Source organism: Podarcis filfolensis (genome assembly GCF_964270895.1).
Source record: "Podarcis filfolensis genome assembly, chromosome: Z".
Lineage (NCBI taxonomy): Eukaryota > Metazoa > Chordata > Lepidosauria > Squamata > Lacertidae > Podarcis > Podarcis filfolensis.
The window spans coordinates 41,901,107-41,916,113 of record NC_139617.1 but is presented as its reverse complement, the minus strand read 5'-3'; the positions used below and the strand labels follow the sequence as shown (position 1 = coordinate 41,916,113).

The following is a 15,007-nucleotide window of genomic DNA, read 5'->3' as shown; positions in this document are numbered from 1 at the left end:
GCACATTTTGTATTTGTTTGGCTTTTCCTTTTTTTGGTGTGTGGAGTCTGATGCAGAGTTCGTGCTACTGGAAAATCTGCTTTTAAAGTAATTTTAAAATCATTGCTCCCAAACAACCTGCTTCTGGCTGCCAAGGAAAAATGCGGAACCCTCCTGTGTTTTCTTCCATCTCCCTTTTCTAAAGGCATCATCAGGTGGTTTCAGCTGCAGTCTGCTGCAAAGACTGAGCCTCAAAGCTGCAAGGGGCCTGCTGCATCTGTATCCTCTTGCAGAGGAATGAATCGGCAGAGAGACAGAGAGGGTCAGGAGATGAGGCGGCTGCCGAATTAACCAATGGCAGGAACCTAATGTCTTAGCCTAATAGACCCAACTGCCGGTGGTACCTGCTGGAGGTGTAAAGCTGCAAATGCTGAGAAATCTGGGGTTCATGCCAGAAAATTCTTGGAAGGTATAGTGATGGAAAACAAAGAATGTACTGTGATAACTGGTTATACTTTACCCAGGGACCCTTTAATTCTCCTCTTTTGATATGTTAAAAGAAAATTGTACTAACAGAGGACAGGGAATTAATCAACATCTATTAACTGCTGCCAGAACCTAGGAACCAACTCCTAGGGGCACGAGGGCTTCGGCACACACAATAAAATACTTGTGGGCACCAGGCCCCCACAAAGTTGGTGGGCGTTCCCATTCAGATGGTGTATGTGCACTGTGTCATGTGATTGATTATGCAGGGAGGGGCTTACCTGGGCCCCCACAATATTTTTTTCAAGTTGGCACCCTTGTGCCAGAATTATTATTGTCATATTGGGGAGGAGGTAAGAACACCATTCTTGAGAGAATGGATAACTAAAATCTGGGATAATGTATGTGTGGTTAAGCTTACATATATGGTGAGAACCAGAGGGCAGATATCAAGATAATGGTGTGTGTGTGTGTGTAACTGAGTCTTTTTCATCTGCTCAGCCACTGAACAGGATGCTGGACTATGGGTCACTGACAAGATCCAACATGCTTGTCTTATGTGCTTAAGACTCACCCTTTTTAAATAAAAAAAAAAGTTGGTGAGACCCTGTAGTTTTTTGTTTTAATTGGCTATAAAGATTTAAAAGATTACTGGTTGTAAATAGAACGATAGATTAATTAGTATGGTGGTTTTGTTTCTGGTATTTGATTTTGATTATGCTTAAAATGGCATAATCGGATGATACTGAAATGTTTGTTATTCGAGGGGTGCATGTCTGGAGCCTTGTGACGGTAGCTAGCCTAAAAGGCGGCTTATAAATGATAAGATAAAATAAATATAGAACTAATATTATGCCTAGCAGAATAAGATAATCGCAGGGAGGCCCTCTGCGATTGCAGGAATGGAAGTGCTTCACTGAGCGTCCCTACCAGCTGTTACAGCTGTTGCATCCGGGCTTGCCGAGCAAAGCATTCTGGGAGGTGTAGTTTGAAAGTGTCCAAACTCTCCCTCTCTCTCTCCTTTAAAAATAGGGAACCACAACTATGCACCGAGGTAAACGGTATCGTTGCAAAGAGCCTTAGGACTACCCGACCCTTTCTTTCCTAGATTTACATTTATTATTCGCAGTATTATTGCAATATTTTTTTCGAATCGGCCTGAAGAGCTACTTAAATATGGGTGTGATCTTAACTCCTACTCTCTATTTACTCTAGAGTAAGCACAAAGCGATGCATGCAGTCAATCAAGGTTTTGCAATGTGCCGCTTGTCTAAATCGTAAAATAGTATTTGTTCTGGGCTGGGGAGGAAGACGGGAGTGCAAATAAATAAACCCAGAATAATAGACTACAATTCCCAGGATGCTGCGCGCCCTGGCCCACGTGACTCCTCACTAAATTCATTATCTTTTACCGAGGCATTGAATCTAGGCGAAACCTGATCGAGTGGAACGAACTTAATTGCGCGCAGACGGCAACACGCCTGCTGCTTCTGCCGGAGGAAAAAACGAAGAGGTGAAGAAAATACTGCAGCAAGATGATGCAGGCAAGACTGTTTCAAAATTGTAGATGGTGTCTATTTAATTTACTTATTTAATTGGAAGCAAATTAAAAATGCGGAGCTTGTTTTTTTAAAAAACAAAAGTTTGTGGACAAATTCTCCCCGGCTCGTGTTGCTTTCATTCGTGCCGAGATCGATGCTGATCCAATTTTTATAAACAAATGCCGGACAACTACTTTACTATAACGTAACTGTGCCCAGAAAGTAGCCTTTATTTAGCTCTTTTAAAAGCGTCGTAATGAAATTTCGATCGCGATCTTAATTTGCACGCTGGGCGAGTCAGCGTCTCCATCTGTTGCCTGTTTACCAGGAACACACTAGTGTTTTGTTGGGTTCCTTGAAAAACAATGAGCCTTATTTTGTCCCTTAATTGGGGGCGGGTGGTGGTGGTGGAGAGAGAGATTTGGGGATGACTTTCCTTTTAAAGAGAAGTTGATGTACATCTCTTACCGTCTGGCGAGTTTCATCGGAAGCTGCCTCACGCAGAGTCAAACCATTGCTCATCTAGCTCACTATTGTTTACGCACACTGACTGGCAGCTGCTCGTCAGGGTATCAGAAAAGGACTGTTCCCATTCCTACCTGGAGATGGCAGGGACTGAATCTGGGGCCTAATCTAAGCCATGGGTAGGCAACCTAAGGCCCGGGGGCGGATGCAGCCCAATCGCCTTCTCAATCCAGCCTGCAGACGATCCGGGAATCAGTGTGTTTTTACATGAGTAGAATGAGTCCTTTTATTTAAAATTCATCTCTGGGTTATTTGTGGGGCATAGGAATTTGTTCATCCCCCCTAAAAATAAATATAGTCTGGCCCCCCACAAGGTCTGAGGGACAGTGGACCAGCCCCCTGCTGAAAAAGTTGGCTGACCCCTGTAATCTAAGCAGATGCTGTACCACTGAGCTGCAGCTATTCCCTTGCCTTACAGACACTTAATCCTTGAGTTGGGTTGGGGAGATATATCTTGGGTCCAGAGTGCATGAATACAAACTTTAGATTTACACTATAAAGAAAGTTTTGGTCCAGCTCTCCCAGTGGCTATGCACCATGCAGGCAGCTCAGAAGACTCTAACTTCATGGTATATAGAAGACTATGAAAATGATTGTGGTGGGGTGGGCTGGATTGGGTTGTTGCACAGGCGTGCCTAATCACCCTGAATTGTGCACCCTGAATTTGCTATGGTTTTACAAGGGTGACCCTCTTTAGATGGAGATGTGTATTATTTCACTTACTTCAGAATGTAATGAGAGAGCCCTGGCTCTCCTACTTGTGTTGCTGGGTGGGGCTGCCGGCATCTGCCCCAAAATCCTCCCTTACAGTGCCACCTTTGTTGCCACCAGCCATGCCTCTGTCCTAGGTCTGACACTTATCTCCTCCTGATTTTTGGGAGAGGACAGGATAGTACAGGAGGAGGTGATCCCCAAAGTATCTTGGCCCCAAGCTAGGGTTTGAAAGGTCCTTGCTAAATTGTGCCTGAGACCTAATTGGTATGGCTATGGGTGTAAAATGCCCCCACACAGACTTTCATTCCTCTCCCATCCCCATAACCCCCTGTCCAGATAGATGGGTTTCCTGCTTCAGAGGTCAGCACAAGACAGACAACTGCTGGTGCTCATTCAGACTAGTGGAGCCAGAACCAGTGAGAGGCAGAGCCAACTAATTCTGGTCTAGTCCCCTGCCCATCCTTCTCCCTTCTGGCTTCTACAAGGGCTACACTTGAGACTAAGCTGGCAGGCAGGGCCACCCCCTGAACTGGTTGCAAGTAAAAGGGCAGACAGGCAGGAACAGTTGGGGTTGATGGGGCAGTGCCCAACCGGACAAGCCTAAACTGGATTATCACCAGGTAAATGGGCAGCAGGAACAGAAGAGCCTTCGTCAATGTGAAATAGGCCTTGGACTGGTGTGTGTGGATTTGCAACCTGAGTTTCAATCCAAGCCAATCCTATTGTCTTCCCAAAAGGCAAGCGGAGGACAGGAGAGAGCTGGAGAGTGGGGGCAAGTGGTCCATTGGGACAAGTGGAGCCCTGTTCCACCAACCTCAGCCAGCCTTCCCACTCCCTGCCTTCATACTTACAGTCAGTCTAGGGCATGCCAGTCAGCTTCCTCCTTGGTTTCAGTGTTGCCCTTGTAGAATCAACAGGAAGGAGGGCGGGGGCCAAACTAGAATGAGTTGTCTCTGCCTCTCGTTGACTATGGCACCATCTGCCTCAATGGGCACCAATCACCACTGCATCCAGGTATTTCCTAGTCATTCTGAAGGCCAGCAATTGAAGAAAAGTTGTCTCCCTGAGGGCACCAGCCACTACTGGGTTTGGAGGTGAATCTGATGTAACTTGACAAGGCTCTGAATTTTCTTGTTGCAATCCCATCCCCCTTCCCGTTTTCTCTAATGGCTTTTAAATAAGTATTTTGCTAATTAAGATAATGCAACATGTATGTGTGTGCATGAAAAAGGCAGTCGGGTGACTCATGTCATGCTTCCTCAGTGGGTTTTCCCAGTATAACCAGAAGCTGTTCTTTGGTTCCTTGAAATTAGGTTAGACAGTACTGCTTCCGCATCCTGACTACCTGCCTGTTTACTCAGGAAGTCCTACTTGAGTATGTGCCAAACTGTCCCACCTCAGTAGAGCGATCCTGTGCATGCATTCTTGGAAGTAGGTCTCAATAGGCCAGTCACATTCTTTTGCATTTGCTGCAACAGGCTGATGCAACTTCCTATGGAAGAGGACTCTGATGTTTATTGTAGTCCCCAGTGTAAACACTATGAGAACAAGCCAGTCAAAGCAAAGTCCTTTTAATTCCCCATGATTTCAATGTGAGAGAGTGCTATTCTTATTTTATGAGAAGTCCCACTATATTCATTTTAGAGATGGATGGAGAAATCTGATTCAGTTCACATGCCTGACTTCTTCTTCTTAATTAAATTTCTATACCACCTTCATCTGAGAATCACAGGGCAAACAAGACTTTGGGTATCTTTGTAAATATGCCAGGGAAGGGAGAAAACAGCCCCAAGGGCCAAGTGTCTCCCTCCAGTGTTCTTTATCGGACTTTGGGACTCACCCTAGGCCATACTCCTTCCTCAGCTGTGAGTTCTCTGTTCAGGCCATACCCCTCACTGACCAGAAGAGAACGTAGATCTGATTCTCATGCAGACTAACCCTTGGTTCAATTCTGAGTGTCTCTAGGCAGGGCTGGGAGAGACCTTGAAAGCCTGGAGAATCACTGCCAGTCAGTGTAGTCTAGTGTTCCTCAACCTTGGGTCCCAAGCTGTTATTGGACTACAACACCTGTCATCCTTAGCCATCAAGACCAGTGGTCAGGTATGATGGGAACTGTAGTCCCAAAACAGCTGGAGACCCAAGGTTGGTAAACACTGCTGTGGACAATACTGAACTAGGTAAAGCAGTGGTCTGGCAGCTTCCTATGTTCCTCAGGAATTAGTGAAACATAGGAAATTCTCCAGTTCTCTGTTCTCCCTTCATGTGATCTGCTAGAAGTGTTTACCCGATTATCCCACTGATTAGAAACCACAGCTTTCTTCCCAAGCTCTTTTGCAATGAAAGAAATAGTCCCGGTTCTGTTTCCGCCTCCATCTCTTTCATTCACAGCAACCCAATAATTGCGACCTCACACCTAGACATGCCCAGTCTTGTGTGAATTTCCTCAACTCCCATTGGAGTTTATTGGGCAGACAGTGTATGTTCAACTTATTGCTTTAGGTTGAGCATTAAAAAGCTCAGTATTGTTGACACAGGCAAGCAGCAACTCCCCTGGGTTTCAGACAGGAGTTTTTCCAGTGCTACCTGGAGAAGGCAGGGTTTGAGCCTGGGGCCTTCTGTATGCAAAGAAGATTAGGTTTATTTTAATTTAATTAAAAAAATACGTCCCACTTACTGAGAAATTGCATCAAAATGGCTTTTAAGAGATGTAGTTTTGAATGCTTTAATAATTGTGAATATACTTTTTTAATGATGTGAACTGCTCTGGACTCCTATGGGAGGAAGAATGTGATAGAACACAATCATAGTTATTGATAATAATAAATTATGCAAGGGTGGGGAGCCTGTGGCCCTCTAAATCCAGCCAGATGGGCAGGGTAGAAATAATAAATTATTATTATTATAAATGTTTTTGGACCCCATCTCCCATCAACCCCCAGCCAGCAAGCTCAGTGGTCAAGGGTTATGGGAGCTAGAGTCCAGAGACATCTGGGGACCTAAGGTTGAAGAACACTGATATAACCTATTTTCTTCTCTGGCTGGCAGTGGCTCTCCAGAACTTGGGCAGGGAAGGGACCCAAATACTCCATGTACTCCATAGGCTTTTGCAACTGACCATGAGAATCTGCCTCTTAGGAAATCAGCCTTTGCATAATACAGTTTTGGTTCTCCTTTCACATTCTCAGTTTTGCATGTTTCAAGAGAGATTCAACTTGAAGTGAACAATTTCTGTTCGAAGATCCGACACAGGTGTGGAATTTGGCACCAAGAAACTGGTGCTGCCCGGAATTCACTGACCCTGTGAATGAGGGATTTGCAAAGACGCTGACCCTGTTTTTGACCATACTGTAATAGAGCTTCCACATTAATAAGCAAAACAGAGACCCAACAATTAGTTGGAATAAGATGACAGATAATCATAGGTTGGGATGATGAAAATGGCACATGATAAAGAACTTCCTTGTACAGAATCAAACCAGTGGTACAGGTTGTCAAATAAAGCCTATGTTACTGGTTGAGTCGCCCTGACACCTGTGGTAAATTACATATCCACAGAGAGAGACAGACACACACGAGCTCTGTGACTGACTGGTCATCTGGAGGTTCCAGGGATCAAACTAGGAGCTTCTGGATTCAGAGCCTACATTGGCTCCCACTACATTTCCGAGCACAATTCAAAGTGTTGGTGCTGACCTTTAAAGCCCTAAATGGCCTCGGCCCAGTATACCTGAAGGAGCGTCTCCACCCCACATCGTTCTGCCCGGATACTGAGATCCAGTGCCGAGGGCCTTCTGGTGGTTCCCTCGCTGTGAGAAGCAAAGCTACAGGGAACCAGGAAGCGGGCCTTCTCGGTTGTGGCACCCGCCCTGTGGAACGCCCTCCCACCAGATGTCAAAGAGATAAACAACTGCCTGACATTTAGAAGACATCTGAAGGCAGCCCTGTTTAGGGAAGTTTTTAATGTGTGACATTTTAATGTATTTTTAATCTTTGTTGGAAGCCACCCAGAGTGGCTGGGGAAACGCAGGCAGATGGGCGGGGTACAAATAAATTATTATTATTATTATTATTATTATTATTATTATTATTATTATTATTAATATTATTATTCCACCAAGCTCCTAACCCTAAAACGTCTTTAGCTCTAGCTCCTATCTGTACCAGACACACCTCAGTAGAGTAAAATAGTGAATGACTATAGAGCCATGGGAGAGCTGGGAAGCAGATGTCACTCCATCAGCTCTGCTATGACAGGCCAAGTCCATCAGGCCTCCTCTCACCTCAGCTGCCATTCCACCAGACCAGGAGCAATGGGAAGCAGGGCTCATTTAATCAACTTTTTCAGAGGCCCCGCTCCACCAGGCACCTCCTGCCCCTCTTGGTCAATATAGGAACAACAATTTAGAAACTTGCACCTAAGTTTTGTTTTTCCTCTTCCTTCCCTTCCCTTTTCCCTTGTGTGTGTAAGCCTCATGGGTAAGAACTGCCTTGTTTTGATTGTGTGTAAGCAGCTCTGGGAGCCTTTCTGGCTGAACAGCAGGGTACAAATACTCTCAATGAATATAGGATGCAAGCCCTTATCACACGTTCTATGTATGTAGAGGGGGCACTTCTGGGGTGTATGGGGTGTTAGGGGAGGGGCAGTACCTCTGGTGGAAGCTGCCAGCATGCAAGAGTGGACACACCCTGGGGATGGCTTCCTCTAGCCGGCTAAACCAGGTGAGGGTAGCTGCTGGGTCTCAGACCCTCAGTGAGTGAGGGGCTTCCCCTGCATGCAAAGACAGGCTCTGGCAAATAGTACAGGTGAGACCAAGATTGGGTCCAGCAGTCAAGACAGCGGTTTATGCATGTGCTGTAGAGGGAAGTGTGGGGAAGTGACAAAATTTGGGGCAGCAACCTGGCATGCAGTTCTTTCCTGCCATTTTCACAGGGGAAAAGTTGGGGTGTGGCAACGCTGTCCAATTATGTTAGATGTCGTGCCACACTGTTCCTGCTGGTGTGAATTAAATTTAACATGGCATGCTGGTATATCAGTCAACACCCCACTCCACCCCCCGATAACACAACAGGTACTACTGCAGTTTGAAAGGAAGATCAGAAAATGGGACAGGAGAACTTACACACTGTTCCTCACGTCTGAATGCACTTTTAGTCCTGGTGTTGCCCTTGTAGGACTCAGCAAGGAGGAGGGTAGGGGAAGCACTAGAATTAGTGGGCACCACCTCTCATTGGCCCTGGCACTACCTGCTCTTGGGCTCCTTGCTTTCTGCCCTACCAGTCCCAGTGGATCAATTTGCATCAACCTGGTTCCTTCCAGATCTGTTCAACTACACCTCCATCAGTCCCAGCAATGAACAGTCGTGCTTGCTGGGGCTGATGGGATGTTGGCAGGGCACCAGATTAGTGGAGGCTGTTCAAGATCTTGCATAAGCCTGCCCTGGATTTAGGTAATTAGATTTGGGGCTCTGGCTTATTAAACTGGCCTATCAACCAGGAACCTAGTGGGGCTACTTTACATATACTAGAGTAAATTGTGCATAAATGTGTGTGTGTCAAAATAATATGCAAAAAAAAAAAGTGTATCAGGAGAAGTTTGCACTAACATGTTGGTGAATTATCACGAGCACTTAAAAAAGAATTGCACGCTGACGTGGAATTGTGGAGAACTGAAATTAAGACCGGATAAGTGAGAAACTGAAATTGACAGATTCATTGGCCCATAATTCTTGAGGTAAAGGAAAAATTAGTGGATTGAATTGGAAAGAGGAGAAACTGAGATTGGCAGATTCACCCACCCTTGGTCCATAGCTAGTCCCAGAAACCTTGCCAGTGTTTCCAGTGTTAATTCTTCCTCCTTCCCATCCATCCTCTACAGATGTTTTTCTATTTCTCGGACAAAGTGGTCCTTCTTTTTGACTTCTGGAAAACGCACACCCCAGCAGGTAAGAAAACAGCCTTATCTCTTAAGTAAATATGAGCTGCTGAGGCAAACAAGAAAGGTCCTTGAGGATGAGGGAAGATTATATGAAACCTTAGCCTCAGAAACAAAGATGACAAAGCTTGCTCTGTGCCATGCATAAGGCTGCCCTAGGCAACTGACTCCCTAGAATGCTTGGCTTCGTAATGGTTTTGAGGGCCAAGAAAGAAGTCAAACAAACTAACACAGGATTTATCCATACTGTACTTAGTTTTTCCCTACTCTTTCCAGACACAGGCTTGCACTTTAAAATTCTTGTGTCTGAGCACTCTTTCTTTGCCCTGGAGCTTTCCCTGCAAAAACCTACTCTTTAGTGCTCAATTGGAGCAAAAGGCAATTGCTGTTTGCTTATAAAGATTGGGGCTTTGTAGGGAAAGCTCTGGAGCAAAAAAACGGGGAGGCGCTTGGACACGGAGTTTTAATACTCTGTTGTGCATGGAAAGAGCAGTGGAAAGGTAAGTGTGGAAAAGCCCATAGGAGACCAGTTGTCCATAATATATCAGCTGTGGCTCAGTGGCAGAGCATCTGCTTTGCATGTAGGAGGTTATGGGTTCAATCCTCAGCATCTCCAGGTAGAGCTGGGAGAGACATTACCTAACTACATGGACCATTGGTGCGACTCGGTATAAGATAGCTTCTCGTCTCCATCATTCATGGTGTGGTAAAAGAATGGGGAGCCTGTGAGAACTGCAGCTCCCTTCAGGGGCAGAAAAGGTGGTTAAGGAGAACTTCCTCCTGCTGCTTTCCAAATTATGCCGAACTACAAGTCCCACAATTCCTTACTACGGACCATGCTGGACTTTGTGCAAGGACATCTGGATGCTAAATCAGGGATTGTTGGATATATGTGAAAGGTAGAATAGGTCTGGAAGAGACTCAACCTTCACCCTACATCCCCAAATAAAAGTTTAAGGACCCCCCCCCCGCGCGCTTTTATGCACAACAGTTAAAAAACAGCTAAAAAGCATACAGACACAGAGTTAAGGGAGGATGGACACAGGCACGTGAGTGAATTATGTAATTTACATGAACACACACACAGAGCACATGCCTCTTGGACAAGGATATAATTGTTGAGGCTCTGGTAGGTTTCTTGAGATAAAAAAATAGCTCCCTATAGATGAGCAGCGAAAAAACCAACAACCCATAGCAGTGGTCTGGTAGCTTGTGGGAATTAATATAAGCAGTGTTAGGGGAAAATCTCATAATGGAGACCAGCAGGGTTTGGCAGTCAAAGCCAGCTTTATTATTGTTGTTGTTGTTGTTAGAATCATTTACAAAATATAAAATAGAACCTTAAAATTGTTGATTAAAAACAGGTATGTAAAAACGTTTGAAAGATGGTTAGCAAAAGGAATGCTCCAGTTGCTTCTTGAAAACTTGGCACTGTAATCCTACACATGTCTACATCTGGGATTAAGTCCCACTGAGTTCTATAGGTCTTACTCCTAGGAAAGTGAGTGGAGGGTTGCCACCTGAATCACCTTCATTTCCTCTCACTCTGGACGTCTTACTGAGCCTCCTGCAGCTTATTGTTGTTTTGATAAAGAGGGTATTTATAATAATGAATGCTCTTTTGATATGAGCAGGTCTGATGTAACTGTTTTGGATATCATTGCCATGCTTGCCTCTTAATAGTTGTATTATCAGCGTATTATCAGCACACCATTATCTTTATTGCATTTTAATATTTCAGCTGTGCCACAGAGTGCTAAAGCTGCATATAAAATGAATTCTCCTTGATTTCCCCCTCCCAGAAGTACCGTATTTTTTGCTCTATAAGACTCACTTTTTCCCTCCTAAAAAGTAAGGGGAAATGTGTGTGCGTCCTATGGAGCGAATGCAGGCTGCGCAGCTATCCCAGAAGCCAGAACAGCAAGAGGGATTGCTGCTTTCACTGCACAGCGATCCCTCTTGCTGTTCTGGCTTCTGAGATTCAGAATATTTTTTGTCTTGTTTTCCTCCTCCAAAAACTAGGTGCGCCTTGTGGTCTGGTGCGTCTTATAGAGCGAAAAATACGGTAAGCTTATCTTAACACACACATGGGCTAGAAACTTGCACTCTTAAAAAAAAACCCCAAAGATAAGGTTTGCAGGAAATGGAATCCTGCAGTTGAGTTATGCAGTCTGTAGTTACACAGAGGTTTGGGAATGGTTGTGTACAAATATATTTTTACACTCACCCACCCATCTCCAACCATAAATCTGTTTTTTTACCCAACAGGGATGGTGTTCTCAGTACTGGTGATCATGCTGCTTGCGGTGTTGTACGAATTCATAAAAGTTGGCAAGGCGAAAGTGCTTCAGTACACAATGCCGCCATCCATTGCCTCCAGCATCAGCCAGGAGACCTTGAGAGAGCCAGAAAGGGCATCTATTAACACGGGCCTGGAACAGCTAAGCAGCTCCCCAAAGAAGTAAAAAAAAAAAAAAAATGGGGTGGGGAGGGGAAGCAAACAGCAATCTGCAGAAAACCTGTATTGACGTTTGCTCTGATTCCGCTTTAAAGGGCGGGTTTTCATGGGGAAAGCTCTGGAGGGGCGGGGGCGGGGAAGGGGCGTTCAGACACAGAGCTTTAAAGTGCAGACTGTGCCTGGAAAGCATGGAGGAAAGTTAAGTGTAGATAAGCCCTGACATTTGTTTCTCTTTCCTTTTGGAAAAGTTGGTTTTCGTGGCATGTCGTCCAGACCCTGCTCCATGTGGTCCAAGTGGTCCTCGGTTACCTGGTGATGCTGGCGGTGATGTCTTACAACACGTGGATCTTCCTGGGAGTGATTGCGGGCTCTGCCATTGGCTACTACATAGCATACCCATTGCTCTGTCCCAGATAGCAGCGCTGGCATCAGCGCAGGAAGATGGTTTTTAACAGTGCTGATTAACTGGAGACTCCTGCCTTGGGAACAGATCTGTGGTGCTTGGATACTGAATTGGGTAAACAGGAGTCACCCTGTTGTAGTTCCAAGATCCTTTCCCCTGCTTCCCACCCTCTGACTTCCACAGGCAGGGAATTTAAACCTTCTACCTTTTTGAGAATGACTTTTTGTCCTTTCACTGGAATTTATTTGTAACTGCCTTTACTAAGTGCCTTGGAACAAATGCTCAGTAGCTAGAACTGAGATGTTTTGCTTTCTACCTTCAGGATGTGTAACAACTACAATGGTACCTCGGGTTCCAGACGCTTCAGGTTACAGACTCCACTAACCCAGAAATAGTACCTCGGGTTAAGAACTTTGCTTCAGGATGAGAACAGAAATTGTGCTCTGGCGGCGCGGCAGCAGCAGGAGGCCCCATTAGCTGGTACCTCAGGTTAAGAACAGTTTCATGTTAAGAACAGACCTCTGGAACGAACTACGTTCTTAACCCAAGGTACCACTGTAGTCAGCTAAGCCTTGCACTGTCTACTCTGACTGGCAACTCTTAAAAGTGAGGTGCAGGGGCAACTTTACCAACCCCGCTATGCTCTGTCCTCTGAGGGGGTGGAACCCATGCCAACTTCATTCAAAGCGCATGCTGTGCTATTCGGTTGCATTCTCTTGCGGGCTTTTTAGTGTAGGGGGGCAATGGTGGAGATACATAAAATTATACATAATGGGAAGAAAGGGGATTAGAAGAAGTGCCCCTCCCCACTTCTCATAAACCTAGAGCGGGGGCCATCCAATAACTCAGAATGGTGGGAGGCTCTAGCATTCAGGAGGGAAGTGCTTCTTCACACAGCACATAAGTAATTAAGCTATGGGATGCATTACTGCTATAGCCATCAACTTGGGCAGCAATAAATGGCAGCTGGACAAATTTCACAGAGGATAATGTTACAGGTGGCTGCCAGTTGTGATGACTAGGTCCTACCCCTCCAACACGCCTCTGAATCCCAGTTGCTGAGGATCATGAATGGGAGAGAGCCATTCAGCGCATATCCTGCTTAAAGGATTCCCTTAGGCAACTGGTGGCCCCCTGCCACAGTCACAGGCAGTATGCTTCTGAATCCCAGTTGCTGGAACCCACAGGAGGGGACAGGACTCTGGTGTTTGGGTTCTGCTTAAGGGCTTCCAATGGAAGTGTCTGGTTGGCCACTGTCAGAACAGGAGGCCAGAGTATTTGGGCTACTGGTCAGACCCAGCTGCTCTACCTTTGTCCACTGTGAGAACAGGCTGCCAGACTATATGTAAAGCCTTTGGTTTTGACCAATAGAGCTCTTACATTCTTTTATTTTTCTGGGGGTGGGGATATTGGATTCAGGGCACAAAAGGGAAGATTAACATAAGGGACTCACCACCACATGGTGAGGCTGTAAAGAGAGGGGAATCAAATGTTAGCCTCACTAATGCCTTGCAGGACTGGGTCTGGTCAATGCTTGGGGGACAGAGAGCTGCCTCATACATAGTCAGGCCATGGTAACAGTACCACTTAATTCTGCTTTGGTCAGACCACACCTGGAATACTGTGTTGGGAGGAAAATGTACACAGGGTGTTTAGCAAGGAAAGCCTATGTGGTGCCTTCTGGATTTTGTTCGTCTGCAACTCCCATTGACCCCCGTCAACATGATCAGTGATCAGAGATTATGGGCGCTGTTGTCCAGCACAACTAGAGGGCGTCATTATGGCTCCAGATGCTGAACCAAGGAAAAACGTTTGTATGGCTAAATTAAAAATGAATGTGCTATGAAATCTGATGCAAAAATCAATGTCAAATAAAATATTTTACTTAACACATCAGATTTCAGAAGTTTCTTTATGGTCTTCAAATTAGGTGAAGGGTGTCTCAGGTTGTTCCTGCATGTGAAAACTACACTTTCTTTCCCCAAAACTGCTTAAGCACATTCAGCACAGACCTCTGTGGATCATTCCAGACCGTTGCTACTTTTGGCTGGGATTCAATCACAAGCTGGCAAATTCAGGGCGAGCCATCAAAGGTGATCTGATGCTCTTGTACAGTATGCCCACTTGACTTCCCTGCCCCGCCCCAACCAAAAATGAACTTTCTGAGCTAAGGAAAGAATGGAAAGGCATCGTAAAATGAGGTAATCATGTTTGCTATATGCTAGCCTCTCTACAAACCAAACGGAATGGATGCTCAGCAGATAGGTGGTGATGGCACACCACCTAGCACACAGAGCAGGATGCATGCAAAGCAAACAGGTTGGCTGTTTCAAGGTTGGTTAGAGAGCCCATCCTAAGGGAGGATTAAAAATGCTTAAACTGTAAATCAGGACAAAGAGAGTTTTGGCTGGGGGAGAATAAAAGAGGCTGGAGTTATCAGTAGTAGAGTTTGGCTGTCTGAGAGTCTTACAGGGGAGGATCCTGTATCCCAGACAGCTACTGTTGGGACTCATAAGGCCCAGGCAGCAAAGCCAATGGACATTGATGATTATTGTAAACCACCTGGATTTTATGAATAGCAGTGGATAGATAAACAGAGATTATGGGAGTTCAACAACACATGGTGGTCCATAGATTCCCCCCCCCCCATCCTTTGAACCAGACTCAAGTGAGGAAGAATGCAGGAGGGCCACAAGTGCATTTAGATGTGAGGGGTTATTGCATTAGTTTTCTTGACTGTAATGCCAACACTTATGTCCATTTTCTAATGTTCTTTTCACACTGCAGTACCTGTTGCATTATGGAACAGTGGTGTTTTTTTTGCCAAAACACCAGTACCATGTGCTAAATTTCATTCCCACCAGTGAGGGTGGTGGTGTTGGCATCCGTCTGTCTTGGGAGGCAATGGAGGAGTGACCTTTGGAGATGAAGTCAAGCTGTTGGACAGTTGCAGTGCCTGCTGTGGCTGT

The 15,007-nt window shown here is 45.4% G+C and overlaps 1 protein-coding gene across 1 annotated transcript; it reads left to right on the top strand.

Moving 5' to 3' along the window:
- Positions 1-1,824: 1,824 nt before the first annotated feature.
- On the top strand, positions 1,825-13,929 carry SLC31A2 (solute carrier family 31 member 2). Its single transcript, XM_083597468.1, has 4 exons — positions 1,825-2,009; positions 9,121-9,187; positions 11,446-11,638; positions 11,884-13,929. Exons 1-4 carry the CDS (start codon positions 2,001-2,003, stop codon positions 12,050-12,052), a joined length of 438 nt encoding a protein of 145 aa, XP_083453594.1. The 5' UTR covers positions 1,825-2,000; the 3' UTR covers positions 12,053-13,929.
- Positions 13,930-15,007: the final 1,078 nt, after the last annotated feature.